This window comes from Rhineura floridana, chromosome 2 (assembly GCF_030035675.1).
Source record: "Rhineura floridana isolate rRhiFlo1 chromosome 2, rRhiFlo1.hap2, whole genome shotgun sequence".
NCBI lineage: Eukaryota > Metazoa > Chordata > Lepidosauria > Squamata > Rhineuridae > Rhineura > Rhineura floridana.
In genome coordinates this window covers 112908193-112926279 of record NC_084481.1, presented here as the reverse complement: position 1 = coordinate 112926279, position 18087 = coordinate 112908193, and the positions used below count along the sequence as shown (strand labels likewise).

The 18087-nt window shown below is 42.8% G+C and overlaps 1 protein-coding gene across 4 annotated transcripts in view; it reads right to left on the bottom strand.

Moving 5' to 3' along the window:
- Window positions 1-18087, bottom strand: part of KCNQ1 (potassium voltage-gated channel subfamily Q member 1) — a 507266-nt gene that overhangs the window by 117816 nt on the left and 371363 nt on the right. For all 4 annotated transcript variants that reach the window (XM_061610163.1, XM_061610164.1, XM_061610165.1 and 1 more), the window contains 3 exons: window positions 12770-12864; window positions 11369-11415; window positions 7870-7931 (listed from right to left, as the gene is read on the bottom strand). In XM_061610163.1, coding sequence (XP_061466147.1) covers window positions 7870-7931; window positions 11369-11415; window positions 12770-12864 — 204 coding nt within the window. The remainder of the gene's footprint in view (window positions 1-7869; window positions 7932-11368; window positions 11416-12769; window positions 12865-18087) is intronic.

The window sequence follows — 18087 nt, the reverse complement described above, 5'->3', positions numbered from 1 at the left end:
GTACCCCGCACCCAAGTGAAATATAGCCACCTAAAAATAAGGTAGTGGTTTCTACATGCTTGTGGAACTCCTAAGTATGCAGAAGAATATATAAGTTTATAAGTTAAGGGCTGTATCCAACAAAGTCATCCTGCGAGTACAAGGATTTCTGCCTGTGCAACAGGATGGTACAGTTTGTACTTACCGTAAACGGTGTTTCTTCATGGATGACAAGAGGTCTCCACATGGGTACTATAGCTCCCCCTACAGCTCGAAGATAAGAAATGCTTCAGGAAATGTTTTTTGCTCCTCCCTTCCTGCTGAGGCTCAGTTTTCATTCTTGTAAAGCTCTGCCAACAGCCTCAGCTCATCATAGAATATATAACACATTGAAAAAACACAATGGGTGAAAGAACATGGAAACAGTTAACCTGTCTGGGAGAGTCCCAGAAATGTGCATAGTCGTGGCACCCCATAATTTCGTCCCATATAGCCAGCCAGGTTAGGGAGGGCTGTGGAGACCTCTTGTCATCCATGAAGAAACACCATTTACGGTAAGTACAAACTGTACCTTCTCTCATGGATGACAGAGGTCTCCACGTGGTATGTACTAAAGCTACGACCTAGGGTGGGTCAGGTGGACGCAGGACCTGTTGGAGAACTCTGCGACCAAATGAAGCCTCCACTGATGCATAAAGATCAATTTTGTAATGCCGAGTAAAGGTAGACGGGGATGACCAGGTGGCTGCCCTACAAATTTCTTCTATGGAGGCATTAGGAAGAAGGCCGCCAAAGTAGTGGCTGATCTGGTGGAATGAGCCGTAAGGTTCAGTGGAGAAGGCCGGTGCAGAGCTTCATATGCTAGAGATATACACGCTCTAATCCACCTAGCCAAGGTATTTCGTGAGACCTTGTTTCCTAAAGTAGGCAGATGGAATGATACAAACAAGGAATCACATTTACGAAAGGACTCAGTTCTAGAAAGGTAGACTTTCAGAGCACGTCTAATGTCTAAGGAGTGTCACGCTTTTTCTCTGGGATGAGAGGGATTAGGACAAAAGGAAGGTAGGATTATTTCCTGCTGCCTATGGAATGGTGAGTTCACTTTGGGAACAAAGGCTGGGTTAGTTCGTAGCACCACTTTATCTTTATGGAAAGTACACAGATGTTTTTGTATTGAGAGGGCTTGCAGTTCAGATACTCTGCGAGCCGAGGTGATAGCTACGAGGAATATCAATTTGAAGGACAGGATCCTGAGAGGAACGGATGCAAGTGGCTCGAAGGGAGGTTTTTGCAGAGCGCTGAGGATTGTATGTAGGCTCTATGATGGAAATCTATGCAGTACTGGATGACTTAAGGCAACAGCTCCTCGCAGGAACTTTTTGAGAAGAGGATGTGCAGCCAGAGAAGTATTGCTGGTAGGTAGCAGGATGGATGAGAGAGCCGATGTTTGTCGTTTTAAAGTATTTGGCCGCATGCCCTTTTTCAGACCATCTTGCAAGAATTGCAGAACTTGAGCGACCACTGCTGACTCTGGAGAGATAGCTTGTGTGGCGCACCAGAAAGAGAAAGCTTTCCATGTAGATTGATAGCTTTTAATGGTGGAAGGGCGTCTCGCTGACAGGATGGTATTCACCACTTCAGAGGAGAATCCTAATGCTAACAGCCTATTGCGCTCAATCTCCATGCGGTTAGTCTGAGCCATTGTGGGTCCAGGTGTAGGAGAGGACCCTGATGAAGCAGGTCATGTTGTGCCGGTAGATGAAGCGGCGGGCCTTGTGCCAGGCAAACTATGTCCGAGAACCAGGGGTGTCTTGGCCAATAGGGGGCCACGAGGACCATGTGAGCTGCTTCTGTTCTGATTTTCTTCAGTACTCTGGACAGTAAGGGAGTCGGTGGGAAGGCGTAGAGGAGGCCTTTTGGCCAACTTACTGCCACAGCATCTTGTTCTTCTGCTCCGCAACTCGGGAGAAGAATCTCTTTGTCTGGTGATTGTCGTCCGAAGCGAATAGGTCTACTTGGAAGTTGCCGAACTTCACTTGGACAGACTGCAATACTTCCACATTCAGAGCCCACTTGCCTGGGAAGAGCTGCTGTCTGCTCAGCCAATCTGCCGTTATGTTCAGGCGACCCTGGATGTACTCTGCTGAAATTGAGGACAGGTGTCTTCTGCCCACAGTAGCATTGAGGTAGCCTCTAGGTTCAGAGTCCTTGAGCGGGTACCTCCTTGTTTGATCAGGTAAGCACAAGTCGACGTGTTGTTGGTGCGAATGAGGGCATCCGGAAAGGCGAGGATTGGCGCGAAGTGCCGAAGAGCTAGGTGTGCTGCCCTTAACTTTAACCAGTTGATGTTTCTGGTCACCTCTGCTGTCGACCAGCATTCTTGAACATATTGCCCTTGGCAGTGCACTCCCCAACCATGGAGGCTGGCGTCGGTGGTGATGACTGTTCAGGGAGGATCCTGTAGTGGGACTCCTTTCGATAGGTTCCGTATTTCTGACCACCAGGTGAGGGAGTGTTTGTCTGGAGATGGAAGGAGAACATGACGATGATTGCATAGTGCAATGTCTGACTGGAACTGAAGTAAAAAGGTCTGAAGTGGGCGGGAGTGCAGGCACACCTAGGGAGTGATCCCTATTGCTGATGCCATCATGCCCAGTAGTTTGGCAAGCAACATCATGTCTGCGGATCAAAGTTGGGACAAAGCAGTTGCTAGTGAGACAATGTTCTGGACCCTCTGTGGCGACAGGGAAATGAGCTGTTGAGCCGTGTCTATAGTCGCCCCAAGGCGGAGCAGCTGCTGAGAAGGGCATAGATGGCTCTTTTGGGAATTTATGAGAAAGCCGTGACCTTGCAAGAAGTCTAGTGAAACGTGGACATCCTGTTGGGCTTGATGGAAGGAATTGGACCGGATGAGGTCGTCTAAATATGGGTATATGTGCAATCCTTGCATCTGAAGACCCGCTACTAACGTCACCATGACCTTGGTGAATAGATGTGTAGCCGAAGCCAGACCAAAGGGAAGGGCCCTGTATTGAAAGTGGTGGCTGTTGTAATAGAAGCGGAGTAATCGCCTGTGAGATGGGAATATGGGGATGTACAGGTAGGCCTCTTTTAAATCTATTGAAGCCAGAAAGTCCCATGGAAGAAGAGCTTCTCTGATGGACGTAAGGGTCTCCATCCTGAAGGTTATCTGGGTCACAAACTGATTTAAGAATTTGAGGTCGAGTACCCTGCACCAGGATCGGTCCTTTTTCCCGACCAAGAAGAAGATGGAGTAAAGACCTGAGGAAACCTCTCCTGATGGTACTTCTTCTTTGGCAGAGATATCCAACAGGTGATGAATCTCGCCTAATATTGCTTGGAGTTTTTTGATGGAAGTGGCTAAGGGAGAGGGAAGGAATCTGGTGGGCGGGTACTCTGTAAATTCTATCCAGTACTCCTCCTTGACGATGGTGAGTACCCACTTGTCCTGGGTCATGTGTTGCCAATGGGAAGCAAAGTGGGTTAGGTGACCTCCTACTTGTGGTGTCGGCGGTGAGTCAGAAGCGTTGTTGGTTCTGACATCCTTGTGTAGTTTGGTTGGGGGAGGGCCTGGAAGAAGGGGTCTGAGACTTCTGTGGAAATCTCTGCCTGGTCCAGTAGGAGCACCCACTTTTGAGGTCACGTGCCCTGGTGGTGAGCCTGGAGCCACAAAAGGACTGGAAAGGGTAAGAAGAAGAGGCAGGACACTAAAAAGTGCACCTATCCTCTCGCTTTTAGGATGGCATCACTTTGTTTTTATCTCTGGTCTCTACGAGGACTTCCTTGAGGGCCTCATCGCCAAAGAGCTTGGTACCTGAGAAGGGGACAGACGCTAGGCTGGCATGTGAAGCTGCATCCACATCCCAGGGGTTAAGCCAGAGATGTCTTCTAGCTACAACTGCTGCTGCCATTGCTCTGCAGGAAAATTGGGCAGAGTCCATAGTGGCGTCTGCTATGAATGCCAGGGATCTAGATATCTTGAGTAGAGTCTTTCTGAGTCTAGCTGGGTCTCTGTTAACATCGTCAAGCAGGTCGTCAGTCCATAACAGCGCTGCTCTGGCAAATACAGAAGCCGAAGTAGAGGCTCTTATTGAGAGCGCATTAGCTTCGTGAAAGCGCTTCAGAGCTGTGTCAGATTTGCGCTCAATGGGATCCTTTAACTGAGCATCTCCGTCCCGCGGCAAGAGGGCATGGGAGAGTAGAGCGGAAATGGGCCCGTCCACAGCTAAAATGCGAAGCTGGTTCATAACGTCAGCATCTAGGACATAAAACTTATTGGTATAGTTAGTACCTTTTCTGCATTGGAGAGGCAAGTCCCATTCTAACTTCATAGTATTTTAAAAAGAGGTGAGCAAAGGCATGCACCTAGTGGAAGGCTTAGGGATGGGGAGCACTAGAGAGCTCTTAGATAAGGGCTCCTGTTGTTTCTGGGTCACATTTAAGTCCAAAGCTGCCACTACTTTACGGAAAAGAGGGGCAAAATGAGCCTCTACAAATAATCTAGCAGACTCAGTGTCATCCATATCTGAGCCTTCGCTCCATTCCCCTTCTTCAATATCAGGATCTCTGTCATCATCAGACTGGCCTGCGTCTAAAGAGAGGCCTTGCTGAGTGCTGTGGCCTCTAGCAACAGCATATGGGGAGGGTGGTACCCTATCATGGTGTGGATACGCAATTGAGCACCTTTTGGAGGGTGGGGGTGGTACGTCTGCATTATCCCGTGTGGAGGGAGAATGCCTTTTGGATGCCCTGCCGCTTGCTAATTCTGTAACAAGCTCCCCAATCATGGCCTCCTTAAGCTGTTGCAATACAGCGGGAGATAGCAGATCAGATAGGGACAACTGCAGTTGTTGAGGCATTGCATTAGAACCAGGCTGGGATGGGGGGGTAATCTGCATGCATTGAACTGGGGAATCGTACCTCCTTTGCTCCTCATCTTCAGATGAAAGACACTCCAGTTCCCTAGGCCCAATAGCAACAAGGCGGGGGGATTCTGGGGAGCGTAGAGGCCGTGTCGCTGAGAGGACCGCAGCGCTATTCTCAGGCAGGAGTAAAGGCAAGTCATGGGAAGCATCCGCTTCAATAAGTGCCCTTTTTTGTTGTAGCGCAGGAGCAGCCTGAAAAGCAGCAGGCAAGTGCTGATCCAAAATGGCGGACGCCTCGTCTTTGTCGGACAAAATGGCGGGCGCCACATCACGAGCAGCCGAAAACGGCTCCGCTAAAAGCCCCTGCAGTAAGGAGGTAAGTGGAGGGGACTCACTGACTCTGGCAAGCTTGTGGGAAGTGATGGAGTCCATCCTAGAAGAGGTGCCCTCAAGAGGGTCATCTCTGCCAATAAGCAGCTGGTGCTGAACACTGGCGGGAATCTGGGGCGGGTGGGAGCTGACTGCAGCCAAGGCTGAGTACTGCCCTGCCTTTTTTGAATATTTTTTCTTCTTCGAAGAGTAAAATGCCGTCTTTTCCATGCTTGCAGGGAGCGGAAGGCAGAAGAAATGAAAGTGAAACTAGAAGGACAGAGAACTAAAGGTAAGTAATATATATATGTGTGTATATATATATATAGATTATAAAACAAGTAGAAAAATAGATAGCTGGAAGAAAGGCCAAAAAAACCTGGAATATAGGCAAAAGGGAGGAGAGAAGCTAGGCCGGAAAGGAAGACAGCCAGAAAGGGTGTGCTCCAAGCTGAGACAGGAAAGAAAACTGAGCCTCAGCAGGAAGGGAGGAGCAAAAAACATTTCCTGAAGCATTTCCTGTCTTCGAGCTGTAGGGGGAGCTATAGTACCCACATGGAGACCTCTGTCATCCATGAGAGAATTTCTCTCCCTCTCCTTTCCCCGTGACTCCCCAATCTATTTTGGCAGTTCCCCCAACCCTCCAGAGTAGATTTGGGGAAGTACAGGGGATGTGCAGGAAGAGGAGAGGGAGTCCTGTCACACAGTGGGAAGTCCTTGAGCTAACAACCCTAATCTTTTTAAAAAAGGAAACAAATCCAAAAATGGTCTGTCAAGGACCTGTGTGAGCTTCCAGGATTGAGGGAATGTTGGTGGCAGTTGATCTTACACAGATAAGAAATTCTAGACCTATTAATCTAGTTCATACTGAACACTAAAGGCAGGAGTCCCTATCTTTGCTGTTACCTTTTTTTGGGGGGGGGGGAAGTAAGAATGACACAAGGCTGCCCAATCACAGCTAGGCTAAGATCCTGGATTTATCCATTGACGTCTACAGGCAGCTTTCACTTTTGCCCCAATGGAAGAAAAAAGTCACACTGTGCAAATCTAGCAATTAGTCTATGGTTAACAGCAGTTGAGAGAAGGAATGTTAGTGTGCCAGTTGAAAACAACAGCAGGAGAGGTCTGCTTAAACCCATCACAGCTGGGGGTGGGATTAAGTTTAGCACAAAGCATTTTGTGCAATTAATAAAAACTCCCCACAAATAACAGTTTAAGGATGTTTCAGGAGGAAAGAAAGGAAAAAGGACACATTTTCTCCTTCTTGCTCTCCAGAAATTTCCTCACCCCATTATATAGCAAGGAACTGCCCAGTATTGGAGCTGACATCAAGCTGCAAACCCCAGTCTATAGAACAGCAGAGCAAGATCTCAGTGGGGAGTAGTGGTGTAGAGGGAAATGTGACCTTCTCCCCTCTGCTAAAAATCTGCACCCCTTTAGCCTGAACTGAACTAGAATGCTCTTGTTCCAGGCTGGCTTAAGCATTCCTCCTAAGGGATGGAGATACACAACAACATTTTGTTATAGATTTCATTGGTTTTGTAATAATGTACAGCATCAACTTTCCAGGCCAACAGCACACAGATATGTCAGGAAATTGGCTAGGACAACATGAGAAACAAGGTACAACAGATGATATTGTGTGCCTTGTGCGATTAATACATTTTGGACCTTTACTCTCACAAATAAACATTTTGTATATTCTTGAAATACAGAATATTAGATTACAGTTGGCAGCTATTCTTCCCTCCAACTGGCACATATGTGATCTCTTTTCTTAGAGTTGTGGAAAGGTGGAGGTAGACTCCCATGTGCAGCGAGGGCAGTGAAGAGATGGCAAAAGGGAAGAAGAGGGAAGATGGATTATACCAGAACAGTGTGCCAATCAGTGAGGGATCTGGACCTGTTTTTATAAAATTAATATCACACTTCAAGCTCTATCTTTGTGCTGTTATTTCTCTCTGTTATCAAATTTTCAATTACTTTGGTTGTTATCAATTCCCTTCCTCGTCCCCCTTATTCAGTGTCTTGTTTATATTTGATTTCAAGGCTTCTGACAAGGACTGTCTTTCTTTCAATTGTCTGGCAGCTCCAGTATGATGTAGATTTCCCCCCTACCATAATTAGAAGGAATCTAATAAATAAGCTAAAACAAACCAGAACGTATTAACAGTTGCAGGTAGCAATTTTGCTTCATAGTATACATTAGGTATTAAACTCATATTTGGTATAGCTGACTTTTGATTTTACAGTGAGAATGGAAGTGATGGGGAAAATAACAAGATTAAACAATTAAAACTTATAAGCAGATTTACATGCTTTTAATATATGAGAAAACCACAAGGAAACCTCCACTGAATAAAAAAATTAACTCCATCTGCAGGTGTAGTAAAATATTATATATCACATTCCTCTTTACTAACAAGGTCTGCTTTTTTCTTTCCGTCTCCAACTATACTACACTGACTTTTGCTACTGTTTATACATATAGACTACTTGGTTAGTTGAGATCAGGCTTAAAAATGTTTCTTTTAAAAATATAATCAGGAGGCAAGAGCAAGAGAGAGTTTGTGCATGTGCTTATTTTATAACATGTAGAAAAGCACAATTGTTAAGTCTCATTTAGCCCTACCTTGTCTTCAACTCTATTCAGCCGGGCACCAACTGTATTATTCCCTCGGTCTTTGTTTTTTTCTGCATAGAAAAACATTTTTAGATTACTATCAGTGTTACAATAGTATAGAATGAAACCATGTGACTACATTTAACTACCTTACCAGAGCTACTTAATTGAACACTGCTGACAGATAGCTAATTTTATTACATTTTTTCATAGCATTGACCCAAGCCTTGCCTTTTAATGGCCTTAAGTATCGAGTGCTTTCTGGCTTCATATTATGCTTCAAATTATCAGAAAAATTAAACTACATTCAATTTAACAAATGTCAATTAAATGTAAGAATAATTTAGTTGAAAATGTATTATAGCAGTAGTTGGCAACAGCACAGTCCCTGAGATACGTTCATGTGCATATATGGGATCACAATGGACAAATGTGATTTAGTCTTCTGAGTAATCCTGGATATTATGTGTCTCTCATTAAATAAGAACAATGGTTACCAATTTCCTGACCAAGTCCAAAAAATAGTTAAACAGCATGCATACACATAGCCTGGTTTTAGTTACAGAAGGAAAAGAATAGTGAACCCAAGTCATTCAGTGGTTGACTATAGGAGTGCCCTAGATGTAGTTGCAACACTCACTCACTAGATCGTATCCATGTATGCAGGAAGCCTTCAGAAAGATTCCCCTGTGTACTAATGACTGAACAGACTAAAATAATTTCCCAGTTCCCTTGCATTTTTTTTATTTGAAAACTAAGCAGGAGTGGCCCAACAGCAGCACTTGTGCTTACTGGGATAGTGGGCAGTTGGGAAGGGTGGCAGGGAGGTCGGGGCAGTGCAGTCTCATTAGTAGAGCCAGTCAGCACTCCTGCCAGTCTACCTGTGCCATCCCAACTTTGCTGCTATACTGTCTGCGCTGGCACTGGTTGAGGCCAATGCCATAGCCCTGCTCTACCAACCACTCCTGAAATTAAGGAAATTTGTAATGCATGTATTTATGTGATTGACAGTCCAATCCGGTATATATCTACCCATAAATAAATCCTATTAAGTTCTGTTGAGCTTACTCCTATGTAGGTGGGTATAGGACTGCAGCCTTAATGATAAAAAAACCTTGCTTTCATACATATTTGCATTGTAAAAGGGTTACATACAGTAAATGTATACAGAAGTGAATATTGGGGAAAAGAGAGCATGTGTCCCAGTTGCCAAGGCAGCCAGGAAGATGCTCCTTTGTTCTGACTCAGTTGCTCTTATTTAGTTTGGGCACTTGTGAATGAGGATGCTGAAAGACTACATTATTTGAAGTGGGATATGCATTCAAATGCCCCTCTCCATCCATAGTCTGCCATAAGTGGACAGCGATGGATCAGGGAACTAAAATGTGCAGTGTAGTATGATAGGAGCAAGTTCTTTCTCTCCCTCCTTTCTACACAGAATTAGGGCGATGAGACAGCTTTGTATGACCATCAGCAACATTGTCACATAGTCAAATCTAATTGCTATATGGTAATGGGAAGTCATCATGTTCACTGTGTGATCGCTGATTAGCTGAGATCACATAGCAAAGAAGAGCTTTCAAGTTAAAAGAAAAAGAAAAGCACTTAAGCAATAGCAGATCAGGTAGGGAATGCCTCTGAACAAGTCCAAAAATGCATGAAAGAGTAGAAGGTACAGTTTTATTTTATGAACCTTTGGACATGTGCAACTTGTGAATCGGAAACCTAATGATAGAAAATTTTGCATAGCATTAAGCATCTGCCCAGCTAGCACATTTGGCATTGTACAAGTTATACTGAATAGCTTTTTTTTAAAAAAAATACATAAACAGGCTTTGCTGTGTTTATGAACAGGAAGATAAAGTACTTAATAATAAATAGATCACTGTCAATGTAAAACAACAACATCCAAATAATAAGGGTAATATTGAGCTGAGGATTTTCCTTAGCCATCAGACACTATCCCACAAATCGCCACAAATCCTTGCCTGTTCCATCTGCCTTCACAACAGGTTCCTGTAGGCTCTGCATGTTGCAATCAGTCATCAGCAAAGAAAAGCCAGTCTGCATCTGTGTTGGAATTGCTTTTTAATATATTTTAAACCTTTTTAAAATGTTTTCAATGCTTTAAAAATGTTTTTAAAGATGTTTTGTTTTAATGTTTTTAATGGTTGTTTTGTCTGTTCAAAACAGACATTTTGAAGTCTGTTTTTATGTTTTAAAGTGTTTTTAGTGCTTTTGTTTGCTGCCCTGGGCTCCTACTGGGAGAAAGGGCGGGATATAAATCAAATAAATAAATAAGTTCTATAGCTTAGGTCCCCCACTAGGATGCACACTTTAACTTGGTGAGGGTGTCTGAGAGTGTTGAAGAAGCTGAGAGCAATGCCATCAGGAGTCTAGACCAAGAGGCTAGACTCCTAGCAGGGGCACCCAAGGTGGAATGGTCAAAGCTGAGACACCATACTAAGATGCATCCAAACTCAGAGGAAGGCAATGGTAAACCATCTCTGAATACCTCAAGTCAGAGAAATTATCAGGGAAGAATGCAAAAAGACAATACCTCTAGTTAAAAAGAAAGAAGGACCTCAATGGATGACTGAAGAAACTCTTAAAATGGTTAAAGAGAGAAGGAAAGCAAAAGCAAAAGGAGACAGAAACACGGTTAGAACCCTAAAGGCAACAATATAGCAACTAGTAGGTAGGGACAGAGAGAACTATTATAATAATTATTGTATAGAAATAGAAGAGGACAACAAAAAGGGTAGAACAAGAGCCCTATTCCAAAAGATTAGAGAAATTAAAAGGAAATTTAAACCAAGAGTAGGGATGTTGAATAATCAACAGGGGAACACACTGACTGACCAAGATGAAATAAAAGGAAGATGGAAGCAATACACGGAAGAACTCTATAAAAAGAGATGACAGGATGACAGATTCATTCACGGAGGAACCGTATGATATACAACCAGAAATTTTAGAATGTGAGGTGAAAGCTGCTCTTAAAATACTTGGAAGAAACAAATCACCAGGAAAAGATGGCATACCAACAGAGTTGCTACAAGCTACTGAGACTGAATCTGTCCAAAGTTTGACAAAAATTTGTCAACAAATATGGAAAACTAAACAATGGCCCACAGACTGGAAGCATTCAATCTACATCCCAATTCCAAAGAAAAGGGATCCCAGGCAATGCAGTAATTATCAAACTATTGCCTTAATATCCCATGCAAGTAAAGTAATACTCAAGATTCTACAAGATTCACAGGGTCGCCATAAGTAATAATTGACTTGAAGGCACATAACAACAAAAGCTTAGGTCAGTATTTAAACCTCTTTGTTGTTAGCTCTCACTTGTCAGAAATGTGGCTAGCTAATATTACTAACAAGATATTTATCAAATAGATCACCAAGTACGATGCATCTATCTTATACTCTTCCATCATGTGGAAGAGGAGCAATATACAGCATATATAGACATGTTTGTAACTTTCTATTGATGGTGACTTACCTGAGACAGAAATAAACAGTGATGGTTTCCCTATAGATTGGTCCAACCTGATGAAAGTGAAAGTGTATCAATAAACAAAATGAAAGTGTCCTCAGGTTTAAACAAATAAACAATTGTTGCTTCTCCAGATCCACCATATAAAGAAGAAGCTCTTGCATAGCTGCTACTGGGTCACTTGTAACAGTCCTTTGAACGTTCTACTGAGAGATTGTCTGATCCAAACAGGACTAAGACTGCAATTTGCTAATGCTTTATAAAACTGTATGTTAGCAAGATTTCACCGCTGAAGGAATTCAGTTTTGATTGAAAGAATTTTGGTGTGTGGCATTTAAATGCTTAACTAAAAACAAGTCCCTTGGCAGTCATTTTTGTAGGGGTTTTTTTGTTGCACATTCCTACCCATTTTTTGAAAAAAATCTGATTTTTATTCTGCTGTATCCAAAGACCTAGGATAGGTAAAAGCAAACATTAATTCATTAATACATGAGAGAGGCTGTTCCTTGTTCCTGAAGGCCTCATAATCACTGGTGGAAATGGCATAATATAAAAATAGTCCAGGGTCCTGTCACGTAGTCACATTTTCAAGCTCTTCTTCTGTTGCTCAATACAACCCTCTCTCAGTCTTGCTTTTTATTCTTGAGAGTGGAATGGAGAGGATTGAGACAAATGGAGGATTCCAAACTCTTGCTTACCTTCTAAATGCCCTGTCACTAGGGCATGTGCTGGGGAGAACTGGCAGGCAGGAGAGAACTGCTTACCCCTTCCCTAGCCAACAAGTTTTTGCCTGCTTACTCCCCTCCCAAAGCTGGTTTTGAGACTAAAAATAAGCCCAGTCTGGGGAAGAGGGAGAAATGATGGACAGAATGCTTCTTCTTCCACGCATCACCATTAACCAGTAAATGGATGTTTGCTAGCCTAACCTTCATTTTCATCTTGAATGGCTGAGTAGCCCTTTAAAACCAAGTAATCTATACACATCCTCTGACACAGCATCTCCCCTTTTCATTTTCTCCTTGTTCACACATATAATCTCCCTGCACACATCCACAGACTCCAGGCCATGGCCAGCATCTTTGATGCTTTACTGCATTCTGTTCCATGGATTGATCCAGATCTGAAGGTCCAGAGGAATATAATGCCTCTGTTTCATAGTTCAGGTGTAGAATTTTTAATTGCCAAGGCCTTACATCACAGGCAGGGAATTTGTGGTCCTCCAGATGTTGCTGGACTCCAACTAACATCAGCCCTGACCGCTGCCCATGCTATCTGTAGCTGACAGATGCTGGAGTCCAACAACATCTGGAGGGTCACAGGTTCTCCACACTTGCCTACATATTCAGCATGCAGCTGTTCTTTTTCAGACCTACTTATCCGCTTGGGCAGGAGTATTCTGTTCCATACCTTCTCTGAAGTTCTTTTATTCGCACCATTAAGTTGAGATGACCCTGAGAGTATTGTTCTATAACATCACGTACATCATATGGCTTCCTAGCTTGCTGTAAATTGGAAGAGAATTAAACACCTGTTAAATTCTATAAAGCATAGCATACAACACCTACAGTAGTGTTCTTCAACCTTGGGTCCCCAGATGTTGATGGACTGCAACTCCCATCATCCTGGACCATTGGCCATGCTGTTTGGGGATGATGGGAGTTGTAGTCCAACAACGTCTGGGGACTCAAGGTTGAAGAACAGTGACCTACAGGATTGATAACAGAAAGATCAGGACGACTTGGAAGTTAACTTTTTTTCTTTTTGTGCCTGTCTCATACAACTTTAAAAAGGTAGTAGGAAAGGATCACTAATGGACACAATTTTTATTTATTAATTAAAACATTTATATTCCACTTTTTATATCAGAACTGAACACTAAGTAAGGTTGGCTTACAACAAAACTTAAAATAAACACGCTAGAGAGAGAACCGATAAAACAAATAAAACCAAAACCCAAAGAACAAACCAACTGCTTCATAAAAACACAGGAAAAGAAGACAGTGACAAGAACAGACACTGATCAGGATAAAGGCCTGCCGGATGAAAAAACACTTTAGCGTACAGCAGAACAATAGCGGGGAAGGGCAGGATCTCCTGTGGCAGTAATTGCTGCAGCAACAGAAAAGGTCTCCCATGTGTTCTTGGCTGCCAACAGCATCACAGACGGTGATAGCATACTTTACACAGGCCTCCTCAGCTGACCTGAGGGTATGGAGACCTCTAAGTATCCTGGTACTTTAAGCTTTTTAGGGCTTTAATGGTAATTATTAGCACTTTGAATTGCACCCAGGAACAAACTAGGAAACCAATCAAGCTGGTAAAGAAAAGGAGTCCCATGTTCAAAACAACCTAGTTCTTCTCAGAACAGTGAATCTCTGATCTGTAGTAACTTAGATTTGAAGGATACCAAATGCTGTTTGTGCCGGCTAGTGAGGAGAGAGATGGAAAAGGCCAGCAAATCTACCTGCACCTCCCTCCCTAATAGCCTTATTGACCTTGAGGCCTGTGAGTTTGTCAGGAATGGTAAGGGGGAAAGAACACAAGCTTTGGTTTATTGCCACTTTCTTTTTCGTTTGTGTTTTGCTCTGTTGCTACTATGGACAATGGGTGGGAGGTTCTTGCTGTGGGTGCTTGTGGGCAACTATTCATACCACTCAGGGAGAGAGACGGGATGGGTTGGCCAATGGGGATGAAATGTGTTAAGTTGCTCAAAAGCCACCGAGAGAGTCTGTTGGCATGGAGTGTGAGAGACAGAAGGAAAGTGAATAGGCTGCCATAGGTGAAAAATGTGCTGGGAGCTGTTGTTAAGATCATTGGTTGTTCAGTCTATTTGAATGGCCTGTGTATGTGTTTTTACCTAGGTATTTAATTAAATTGGAAACTTTACTTTTTGTCCACATTGTAGTTTTACCTGCTTGCCTGCCTTATGACAGAATTGTTGATTTGTTTACTGGACCTGTTTATACGATTTTTTAATTTTTGCATATTTTTTCTGCTTATCTTTATTGTTTTGTTTCCCACTCTGGGATTGAAATCATTCAATGAAGAGCAGGCTGTAAATTCGATAAATAATTAAACAGATGTAGATTTGTACTTGCGTATGCAGGCTAGTGCATGGCTCTTGGGGAGCAGTAGGTAATTGGTTCCACCCACTGACCCTGATTTTGCATCTGGCCCAACCCCCCACCCCACCTACTATTTTGGATCTGGTGGACCTAGAGGTACTAGTAAAAAACCAAAGTAGATCTAGAAAGTCTGAGGTGTGCCACCACCGGCATGGGATCTGTCAGCTCATCTCCAGGCAGCAAATACTATTAACCATCACTTTTAAAAAGAAAAGAAAAGAAAAAACGTATTAGGAATGGGTGATGAACCACTTGCTTGGTACCAAAATTAGCTGGGCTGAACACTGAAACAGTCCACTTCCTCCACATCTGCTCTGTCTTCCTCCTTCCTCCAGAAAAATCCTTATCTTGAGGTAAGGAAATGGAGCAACAGGCAGTGGAAGGCAAGAGAGTGCGGCAAGTGGCTGAGGGCAGGAGTATAATTTGGAGCCAGAGATCATGGAGCTCACCAGACCGCAGAATCTGCAGCTGAAAGTAACAGACAGGTCTATTCATCTATTTGACTTTTTGGAGGTCATTTCAGTGGATTTCTGAGCACACAGAGCCTTCCTACCTGTCAATTAAAGATGCTGTGTACAAAGGTTTTACTAATTTGGTTATCATATTCAGAAGTGGCAAAACTTGTGTTACGCCAGCTCGTAATACTTGGCACATATTACAAGAAATGAGAACTTATTAAATACTACCAAAGTGTACATCATCATCATGATGACAGCCCCCCCCCCCAATACATAGTGCCATTCTTTACTTGTTGTAATGGTAGTAATGTCAACAATTTGCTTATTAGGGAGAAAGTAAAGGAATTGCATTTATTGGTATAGGGATACCCCATTGAGCATGGCCATTTTGAATCAAGCCTGTTCCTCCCGGGATCTGTTTTTAGTTATTCTAGTACAGCCTTCCCCCCCACAGATGTTGTGGACTACAAGGGCTGCACTGGCAGAGCTAATGGGAATTGTAGTTCAAACCATCTGGAGGTGACCAGGTTGGGGAAGGCAGTTCTAAAATATGCTGAAATGTTGCAAACTGGAGTGTATATAGATCTGTACCACCCACCTGCTATTTCTGTGTTTTGCCATACATTTTTGGTTGGGAAATACAGTTTTAAGAATGTTTTAAAAATCCTTTCATAATTTTATAAATGTTAATAAGAATTTTCCCCTTCTGCCTTTAAAATGAAGTTCTTTAGTAACCATAAATAGAGTACAACGATCAAGGAATTAAAAAAAACTGTAAACCAATGCATATAAAACACCCCTTAAAATTACCATAACAGATTTATTTCCATGAAAGTGCACTAACTTTAGGTTTCTTGTATTAGTAGCCAGTAGTAAGCTAGAACTCTCCCTAGTCCATAGGGCTAATGGAATAGTTGATGTTACAGTGAGCTAACACTCAAACCAATCCTACTATGGGAGCAGTACCTACAAAGAGAAGAACTCCCATAGGGCACAACAAAGCCCTGTTTTCCTCCTGTGCCATGTGTGCACCAGGTTATTAGGGAATGGGAAGCCAGTACATGACTCTAATATCCCTGTCCAACCCCCTCTCCTCTGCTTAGTCAAGGAACACAACCTCAGAGGAAAAACATATTCCATGTAGGAAAAACATACTGATGAAGCAGCTCTCATGCAAACATACTTATAAATGTCAGGCACTAAGCTCACTAGGATATCTAACTGTATGCAATATGTATTACTAGAAAAACCAAATATAGTACAAATATTTTGGAAAGTTTGGGCATTATCCAGCCAAAGTTATGTAGGTTTAAGTCCTACTTAATATCAGCGACTTAGACAAGTGCTTAACTCTCACACCTAAATCAATGGAACTTAAAAGCACTTCACTTGGCTGGAATGTGGAAAACTGTGCAAGTCTCAGCCCTATATGTCCCAAAGTCATCTAGTAAGCCATATCAAAGCAGGGATCTGAACTTGGGTCTCTCCAGTCCTAGTCCATATCTCAACACTCTTCACAACATTGGCTCTAGCTGAAAGTTTTGTGAGTTGTATGAAGCTGTATGTAATACGGAAAGTCATGGCTGATTCACACAGCCGTTTTAATGTGGTAAGCTCACAAACTGTGATGACTTCGTGATGTCTACCGTTGCTCCCCCCACATTTTTTGTGTGAAATTAATTGTCTTTTCTGCACCTCAACATAATCATTTTTAAGCGGAATATCATTTTTAAAAGGAAATCCTTACACGTAAATTTCCAACAACTCCAAGAACACAATTCACTGGAAACGTTTCAGCCGGGAACTATTAGGAGTTCTGTAAGTGCACAATTTAGCAGCCCAAAGTCTTTAATATTGATGGCAACAAATTTCTGCACTGTTTTCCATTACCAATTGTTTGCTTTATTTCCCCCTCCTTTTGTAATTAGGAACTTTGCTGATGGTAATAATTATGTTATGAGTTAGAATTTTCTGCATAATATACAGGAAAAGTGTTTGCAGAAGGCACAACGGAGAATGGCAGACATTAAATATCTGCACAGCTGCTGCATACTATTACTACTCCCCATTGGGTGGGGGTGTAGCAGCTGCAGACACAGTGCTTCCCTCATAGTCAAAATGGGAAAGAAAAGAGGGAAGTTCAAGCTACAGGAAATTCTGAGAAGTATAACCAAACAATGGCCAAGTACAAGCGTGTGCAACATTCTTTGAAGTACAAAGAACTTTGAACTATTTTGTTTGCCAGAAAGCCCTCTGAAGTGATTACAGAAAATTACATACACAATTCCTGATTGACATTAAGGTAACTGAATTACGTATAAAGTATAGCACAGTTTGCGGTAACACTTTGAAATATAAAGCTATAAATACATCAAGAGCGTCTGGTGACATCATTGTAAGCCACAACAGACATGTCAGTTACCCTCGTCAGCAATGGAACTCCAAAATAAACTTTGTGCACCATGTACAACAGCTTTTATTATTCATTTTCAGTATGAAGAACATGGACACAAGACAACCTTTTCATGGAATACGATGTTCGTTAGCAGAAAAGGTACCTTTTTAAAAAACACTGTTTAAAATTTTGGGAACAATTTGGCTACTACTGCTGGGGTAGCAGGCCACACAGAAGCAACTGCAAAGGCAGAGTACCTCTGAATTTTGAGGGACTCTAGAACTATCTGCTGCACCCTGTGAGCACCTACCTGTTGTTTCCTAGCTAGCCAGCCTGCTTGCCAGCAGAATTGTCTCCACCTTGCAGCTCTCAAAGGTGTGGCCCAGCAAGATCTTTAGCTGTAGAAGTCCAAGGCAGTGGCCTTGGGCACGGCCTATTCAATGTCAGTAAGAACTTAAGCTTATAAGTAGGTTTCTCGGGGTAGCCACTATGAAGCAAGATGGCTGCTATTATGTGCTCATTAGAATGCCTGAAAGAACTCCTCTAACACCAGATAGGTGGCTACATTACTCTCTCCGGAGAAGGGTCTTCTCTATAATGGTGCCCCAGTGGTGTAACTTTCTCCTCTTGGAGACATGGATGGTCATACAATGATGGAGCTCTACTGTATATTTGTTCTCTCTCTCTCTCTCTCTGTGTGTGTGTGTTTTCTGTAGCTTTTGCAGACTAGATTGACTTGAGATTTGA